Source organism: Xyrauchen texanus, chromosome 38 (assembly GCF_025860055.1).
Source record: "Xyrauchen texanus isolate HMW12.3.18 chromosome 38, RBS_HiC_50CHRs, whole genome shotgun sequence".
NCBI lineage: Eukaryota > Metazoa > Chordata > Actinopteri > Cypriniformes > Catostomidae > Xyrauchen > Xyrauchen texanus.
This window is the reverse complement of record NC_068313.1, coordinates 20,935,945-20,943,864: the sequence shown is the minus strand read 5'-3', so window position 1 is coordinate 20,943,864 and position 7,920 is coordinate 20,935,945. Positions and strand designations below refer to the sequence as shown.

At 36.7% G+C, this 7,920-nt stretch overlaps 1 protein-coding gene across 2 annotated transcripts; it reads left to right on the top strand.

The window, feature by feature from the left end:
- The first annotated feature begins 9 nt into the window (after positions 1 to 9).
- On the top strand, positions 10 to 7,812 carry nherf4a (NHERF family PDZ scaffold protein 4a). Of its 2 annotated transcripts, none has more exons than XM_052110630.1 (11): positions 10 to 83; positions 1,172 to 1,199; positions 1,348 to 1,412; positions 1,553 to 1,758; positions 2,533 to 2,737; positions 4,061 to 4,197; positions 4,375 to 4,579; positions 6,028 to 6,224; positions 6,599 to 6,793; positions 7,347 to 7,571; positions 7,657 to 7,812. In XM_052110630.1, the coding sequence occupies exons 1-11, from the start codon at positions 20 to 22 to the stop codon at positions 7,687 to 7,689; spliced, it is 1,560 nt and encodes a 519-aa protein (XP_051966590.1). In that variant the 5' UTR covers positions 10 to 19; the 3' UTR covers positions 7,690 to 7,812. The 2 variants fall into 2 exon arrangements, with proteins under 2 accessions (XP_051966590.1, XP_051966589.1); XM_052110629.1 differs by having other exon boundaries at positions 2,533 to 2,743.
- Positions 7,813 to 7,920: the final 108 nt, after the last annotated feature.

The window sequence follows — 7,920 nt, the reverse complement described above, 5'->3', positions numbered from 1 at the left end:
TAGCTAATGTTCAAATTAAATGTGTACCTTGCACCCTCACCAAGCCAAGGGCTCAGCCATCAGGATCATGATATACAACACAGGTAATTTACCACGGTGTGTGTGTGTGTGTGTGTCTATATATATATATATATATATATATATATATGCATTGTTCTCCATTGCATTGATTGATCAGCCTATAATGTAAAGATCAGCAAAGATATTTTAAATGACAGCATTTTACAAAGTGGTGAAGATCTACAATTTCTCTTTTGAACATTTCTGTGAAAATGAGACTTATACGTATATGCAAATATATTGGTTATGAAATTGTAATATGTTTGCAGTGTCATAGTTGTTGGATCACTGTATTGAAATGAGCCATAATGGGATGCAAAATCCTAAAATGACTTGAGTCTGACCACTTGGAACATAATTTTGGCAAAATTAGTAAAAAGTAATGAGTGAATATTTTTCAACAGTCAAATAAAGAGGCAAATTATATAAAACAAGGTGATTTCTTCATCGGCTGTTTGTACAGACATACTTAGTCCTACTAAGAAATCACCTTGTTTTATATAGTCATTTTCTTTTTACAAAATTAGCTCTGGACTGAATCAACTGAGGATTTTCCATCTGAACTCTGAACTCAAGTCTTGTCTGCATTGATTGTCATTGATTTCAGATCATACAGTTCCTGGAAGGCATATTATTCTTTATTATTTTTAAGTAAAGCAGCCATATATTCTTCAGTGGGCAAAGTGTTATTTTGATCCATGATATGACTACTTTGGTTATCTAGCCATGTACCTTGCAGTCTTCAGTTATTATAATAGAAACAAAGCCATTGCCAAGAAAACTGGTTTGGTTTTGGACCAACATGAATTGGCATTCTTTCACATGCAAATACTAAGCATTAGAAAAACACTAAATGTCTGTCATTTTACATATTGCACAAGATAATTTCAAAATCTATATTTTCATCAGCATTTTGGAAAAATAAAGTTGAAAAGGCAATTTGTAAATACATGATGTCAAGTTAATAATAACTCCTTAACTGGGTCAGTCACGCACTATTGGTCAGTTAATGTTAAACTGTATAAGTCTCGTTAAATAGTCGAATAGTTTGTGACATGTTTGAGTTGGTATGGATTATGATTTTTTAATTCTGTATGTTTTATAATTGTAGAACCAGTGGATGCTACAGAGTTACCAAAGTAAGTCCAGAATGTTTACCTTTCTACTTCTGAAGAGCCTACATTTGGATTACAATTGAATCACTCTGGTTTAACTTCAGTAAATGACCATATCTTTTGTTTGTTTACATAAAACATGTACAGCCTAGTGCATTTTTTTTCCTCACAGGAAGTTCACCTTCAACCCAAAAGAAGGCATTGACAACCCAGCCTTAGTGATCTCAGATGACACAGGTAACTTTCAGTCTATAGCAAAAGTTAATAACTTTCAGCCAATAAGCAAACTGATTAATCATCAAGCAAAACATTGAAAGAGATGTTTAGGTTTCAGTAAGCAGTAAACCAATTCTAAGTACTTAATACAATTTCCCCAGAGCCTGAAGTGCGTCCCCGGTTGTGTATTCTGAAGCGGGAGGAGGGTCAGGGCTTTGGCTTCTACCTGAGCAGTGACACTGGCTGCAGGGGACATGTGGTGCGCCAGGTGGATCCTTGGAGCAGTGCAGAGTGCAGTGGGCTGGGGGAGGGAGACCGTGTGCTGGAGGTCAATGAGGACTTTGTGGATGATAAGGACCACTTGACTGTGAGAGCACTTCCTCATGCAAAACGAGATCTCTGTGTTCTGTGAATTAAATGCATTGCCAGTGTAAAGCAAATTACTTTGCATTGACAAATCTGTTTTTATTTAACTTTCTAAAACATTTAAGGACAACCAATATTGCTTTTTTTAGGTATGAAATGGATTAATTTGATGTTTAAGAGTCTGACAACAGATATAAAGAAATTATTTAAAATTATTGTTTGACCATTTTCTCTGGTGAAAAAAATTAGCAAAAACCATCCTAAAATTGTTTAAGCTGGTGTCCCAGCGGTGTCCGGTGTCTCATCTGGGTTATCTGGTCGCAAACTGGTCTCCCAGCCTGACTGAAAAAAGCTGAAAAGTGCCCAAAACCAGCCAACTAACCAGTCGGGAAAATGCCAGTTTTCAGCAGGGATAAATGTAATCAGGGATCACACACCACTAACCTCTAAGGTCTGTGGTGTAAAGACAAGATGGCACAATTTATAGCTATTCCCAATATTTAAGAACAAATTTACAATTGGAAAAATTTGAATATTAGTAAAAATATTGTCAAAACAATTATCTAAATAATTATCTTAAATTATCTTTATAAAAAATACAATAGTTCCCACTAAAATGGCAAACGTTTTCTAATTATATGAATCCTGCACAATTAACATGGACATCGTCATCATCATCATCATCATCACATTTTATTGAATATACTGTAGTCCAGTCTTACATATTCAGTCTCCTAAGTGTAAGTGTTGGCTGTATCCTGTTCCTTGATTTCAGGTGGTGCTGAAGGTGCAGGCGTCCGGGCTGCAGCTGTATCTGTTAGTGCTGAGTGCTCAGGATTATAAGTTTGCAGTATCAGAAAGAAGAGACCTCATGTTGCTTGCTAGGACTCACTGTGGAGAGGGCTGTTCTCGCCCACGCTTGTGTCACATTAAAAAAGATCCTGACCATGGCTTGGGCCTCAGCATCATCCCTATTGAAGGTAGAGGTACTGCCTCAAACTGTTCCTACTTCATAAAACATACACATTCAAAACTTAAAGCTAAGACATTTTGTAATTCTGTTAACAAGTTTAGGCCAACTAATTTTCCAAGATGTTGAAGATTTCCTTCTAAGTAATAAAGGTTTCATCAGCATTGCAAATAAGAATGTGGACTTTTTGTTCAATTATTTATATAGGGTCAATACATAAACATGATTCAGGCAAAAAATGAAAAGAAACATTGTACATTGAGATTTAATTTGCACTAATTTGCATCTCGGGTCCCTAGATTGGATTTCCCCCCTAAAAAATATTAAACAAAAGAAAACTTAATATAATTGGAAAACATTTTATTTGACTATAATGTAAAAGTAATTGAGGTTGCTCCCAAACCTGGTAACATCTAATAAAATGAATTAGACTGAAAATTTATTATACTTAAAAATTATTTCAGCTTTTCCTTTAAGCCAGCGCTTAACCATTATTTTAAAAGACTTTATTCCAGAGTTGAGAGCCCTTTACAGAAAAAGCCCTTTGCTCCTGTGTTGTTCAACAATAATCATTCCTACAGTTACTAAAGAGAGCATTATTCTGAAGAGAATAATTTTTATTACAATTCACATTATACATTTGGCAGACGCTTTTATCCAAAGCGACTTACAGTGCAATTATTACAGGAACAATCCCCCCGGAATAACCTGGAGTTAAGTGCCTTGCTCAAGGACACAATGGTGGTGGCCGTGGGGTTAGAACCTACGACCTTTTTGATTAAAGCCCTGTGCTTTAACCACTATGCCACCACCACTCCACGCCACACCACATTGTATTTAAAACTATACATTATTGTAGTTTAGTTTTTACCATTAACCAGTGCAATCTTGAGTGGCAAAGCAAAAATACATTCTAATATTCAAGATTAAGTTTTCAATCATGTATTTTCTAGATGCTGAGTCATTGCTCTAAATCTTATATTTGGTGACTAAATGGGCCAATAACTTTTTGAAATGGATCAAATATATTTTCTCAATTTACAATTAGAATAGTTCAGTTTAAGCACTTATTTTACCAGATTTCATTTCAAAGGATTATTCTAAGAATCGTGTATACTTATTAAAAGGGATAACCCTGTGTGTCGTGAAAGTAAACCCAATCTTATTCAGCCCTATTCTGACTTCCAAGTACACTTAAAGGTGAACATTTCCCTTACAAAGATATATTAAAGAAAGTAGACAATCTATAATGTATCTCAGCAGCAATGTTTCAGGAAGTATAGCTGATCAGTGTGGAAAGTGTTGGTTCACTTTCTTCAATATGTGAGAGCAGGTGAGCGGGGACATTATCGTCTTAATCCAGTGAGTCAAGGTCCAGCTGAAAGAGCAGGGATTCAGAATGGAGACAGACTGATCTGGATCAATGGAACTATGGTCTCTGCGCTCACACATGCAGCACTGTCAAAGATGGTAGGTGTACTCTCTGTCATACTTTCCTTATAATACTAGTGATGTATTCAGTTCAGGCCAAATCAACACTAATCTGTTATCAGTTATCAAGTTATCAGTTTCCTAATGTTATTGTGGACATTGCTTAGAGACTCCAGATTTCTGTTCTAGATTCTTCTGCCTTTATTGCTCCATCAGGTGAAGAAATGTGTAGACCATGTGACTGTCTTAGTAATTGACAGAAGGGGTGAAGAGAGCTATACTCGAAGGAGATTACCCATAATTCCTGCTTTTGCCAAAACGCATAATCTTCCATACAGACCAAAAACACTGCTCCTAACCCAGGGACCGCAGGGCTTTGGGTTCCTGTTAAGGCAAGAGAAGTTATCATCTGGCCGTATTGGTGAGAAATCACTCAAATAAACTATCTACAAATGATTCTTATGTGGTAATTTAGTCAAGGAAAGAAATACAGTATAGGCTAAACACATGGTAACAGTATTTTATCATAGAGTATATAGAGCTGTTCAGTAATTTCGTCAATTTTATATGCCAACCCGAAAGGCCAATTCATCATGGGTTTCCTCCGAAATTTCCAGTGGGCTGGAATGGCAGCTTTCAGTTTATTAATAAAATAATGACTGTGGTGAACATTACTTGAAGAGACTTTCATTTATTGTTCTACAACATAAAATGTACAGTCATATCCTTTACGTGGATTTGGAACATTGTGTGCTTTATAAATGTGAGAACTTAGGACTACAAGGGTTGTCCAATACAGCACAACAATGCAGCCCACTTTTTGAGCCATCTAGGTTTTGGAAGTATTTTTCCCATTCATTTTTTTCCCATAGGGATTTCATAAAATCATCTATATATGAGATGTAAGCCTTAAACCAAACCAATCTGCTAATAGGTGAGTCACAACATCATAAATGTTGTTTTGCAGCAAAAACATATTTATCGTCTTTTACGAGGGCACAATCTACAATCCTATGAAGCATTGCGAATGATGTATGAATTAAACATTATGGGAATATATCAAACTTTTGATATTAGGTTATTGATTATACAGTAAGTATAGAAACAATATTTTTAAAATGTATTGAAAAATAATCCAATAGGTACAAATAAACAAATAGTTTAAGGGTGAAGGATAACGACTCGGTTACATCATTCACAGTGCAACACTGGAGTGGGCGTCGCTCCAAGGCACGTTTCTCAGGCTTAGTTGGCTGCGGTTCTCTGATTGGTGAAGCTTTCTCTGCTAGACCATGGGTAAACCAAGACATTACGCTATCTATCAAACACGATTTTTAAACAATTGACAAGGTGCTAAATAAGGACTACAACTTTAGTCCAATTCATCAAGCATGTAAACTCACAACATTTTGGTAGTTGTAGTCTTTATATAGCAACTTTCAGAAAGTTCAGCAAGTAGCGTAACTTGCTAACAAGGTGCTTAAGGTCTAAAATGATTGTCTAACTCCTCAAGCACATAAACTGACTTGTGGTAATAACTGTGGTTGTTAGCTAGCAAGTTGTTAAATAAGGATAAAAACGGTTGTCCTATTTGTCAAACACGTACACTCACATCCTTGCAGTAGTCTTTTTTTAGCAACTTGTTAGCAAATTGTTTTTATAAAACACACAATGGTTTAAAATTCATATTTGAGGTATGACTGCGAGTAATTTAAGTTGTGGAATGAAACAAGAAGTCTCTTCGAGTAATGTTAACCACAGACCTTATTGTACTCATAAAATCGCAAACTGCTATTCTAAAAAAAACACTGAAAATTCCAGGTTTTAAGTTTACAAACTAAACAACTCTGTGATATATTTGCTCTAAAGCTCACATGCTACGAGAGATCGACTCCTGCAGCCCAGCTGAGACTGCAGGAATGGAGGATGGAGAGCTTGTGCTAGCTGTAAATGGTGAGCAGGTGGAAGATGCAGAGCATGAGGACATTGTCAGCAAAATACGGCAAAGCGGCCAGCAGGTCACCCTAACCACCATCTCCGTCACTGGCAGAGACTACTACACACGGGTGAATATGTGCATGCTCTATCACAAGCAAGCTCACATGCTAATACAGGGCTGGGCAGCACTGATTAGATGGGGTAATAACATTCAGTTCCCGAACAGCTGCTGAATCAGCATTTTTTTCTTCTGACTGATGTCATAAAATCCTAAGGGCTAACCAAAAAGCCTCAGTCTCCTAGTGCTTATGTTATACACTTAAGCAGGTGTGCTTAAAATTATATGAATCTAGCGTGATTACACATGGAATCCAGGGAATGGGTGGGGTCGCTCTGACCTAGATAATATAGGCAAATCCTTATTCTGTGTTGCAGCATGTGCTTGGGTTTAATCACTGCATGAGTGTCTATTATTTTATAATTGTTCTGTTTGGCATTCCAGCTGAGCATTTCTCCATTGCTGTTCTATGAAGACCATATTCCAAAGAGGGAACGGTTCCCTTCACCTTCTCAGGCACACGAAGAGGGACACAGTACTCCGCCATGTCCTCGACTTTGTGTACTTCATAAGGAGGGCACAGGATTTGGCTTCAACTTAGGCTGTGTTCAGAATACGCCTGGGGCCTATATTGGACAGGTACTGTTTCTCAGTTCAAATGTTTTTAACACTTTGTCTTAATAATATTTATTATCACTTTATTAACTATATTGTGAATTTCTGTTTGCAATCACTTTCTATTTCAATCCAAACCAAAGCAATCTGAAAGTTGAACTGGATAAGAGCATCTGCTAAATGCCATATACATAGTATGTAATATTCATACTAAAGTGTGTCTTTTCTGCACCAACAGCATCACTAAACAAAACAGGTCAGAATTGGTAAAAAAAAAAAAAAAAAAAAAAAACAGTCAAGTCCCATCACAAACACATCCCGTTAGTTGAGCCAGTTGCTATGCCAAGCTGTTTGGGATGCTCAAACAAAGAGCAATGTTATAATAGCACCACATAGCCATAGCGTTTATACTTTTTGAGAAAGTATATTAAGCTTGGATAGGCATTTTTTGTTATTTAGAAAATGTACACTCTTCAGCTTTAATTAAGCTTTTGTCTAGTCTGTTTAAAAGGTCTTGCAATGCAAGACAAGTGAAAATGATGTACAGCGTGAAACATGCAATACTCCTTCCCTATAGGTGTCGACTGGGAGCACTGGAGAGAGAGCTGGGTTGTGTGAGGGGGATGTAGTTGTAGAAGTGAATGGGCAGAATGTAGAGGAAGAGTATTTTGATGAAGTAGTGAGGCTGATCAAAAAGGGAGGGACTACTCTGAGACTTCTAGTTGTGGAGAGACCAGGGTATGAGAATTTGAGAAAGACTGGACAGCCTATAAGTTCAGGACTTACTCTTCACAGTAATAAGGTGAGCCATCCTTAAACACTGGTGGAAACATACAGACATTTCATAATTGCAGTATTAATTTTAAAATGTGACTATTCTCTTCCAGGTTCCAGATATTTCACAAGACAATTTCGTATGAAACAGTATGAACTTGTAAACAGCCATTCTGTAAACTAATAAAGACAAAATTAGTGTAAAATTATAATTCTACTTAAAGGGATAGTTTACCCAAAAATGAAAATTCTCTCATCATTTACTCACACTCATGCCATCCCAGATCTGTATGACTTTCTTCTTTGAAGAATATCTCAGCTCTGTATGTCCTCACAATGCAAGTGAATGGTGACAAAATGCACATAAAGGCAGCTTA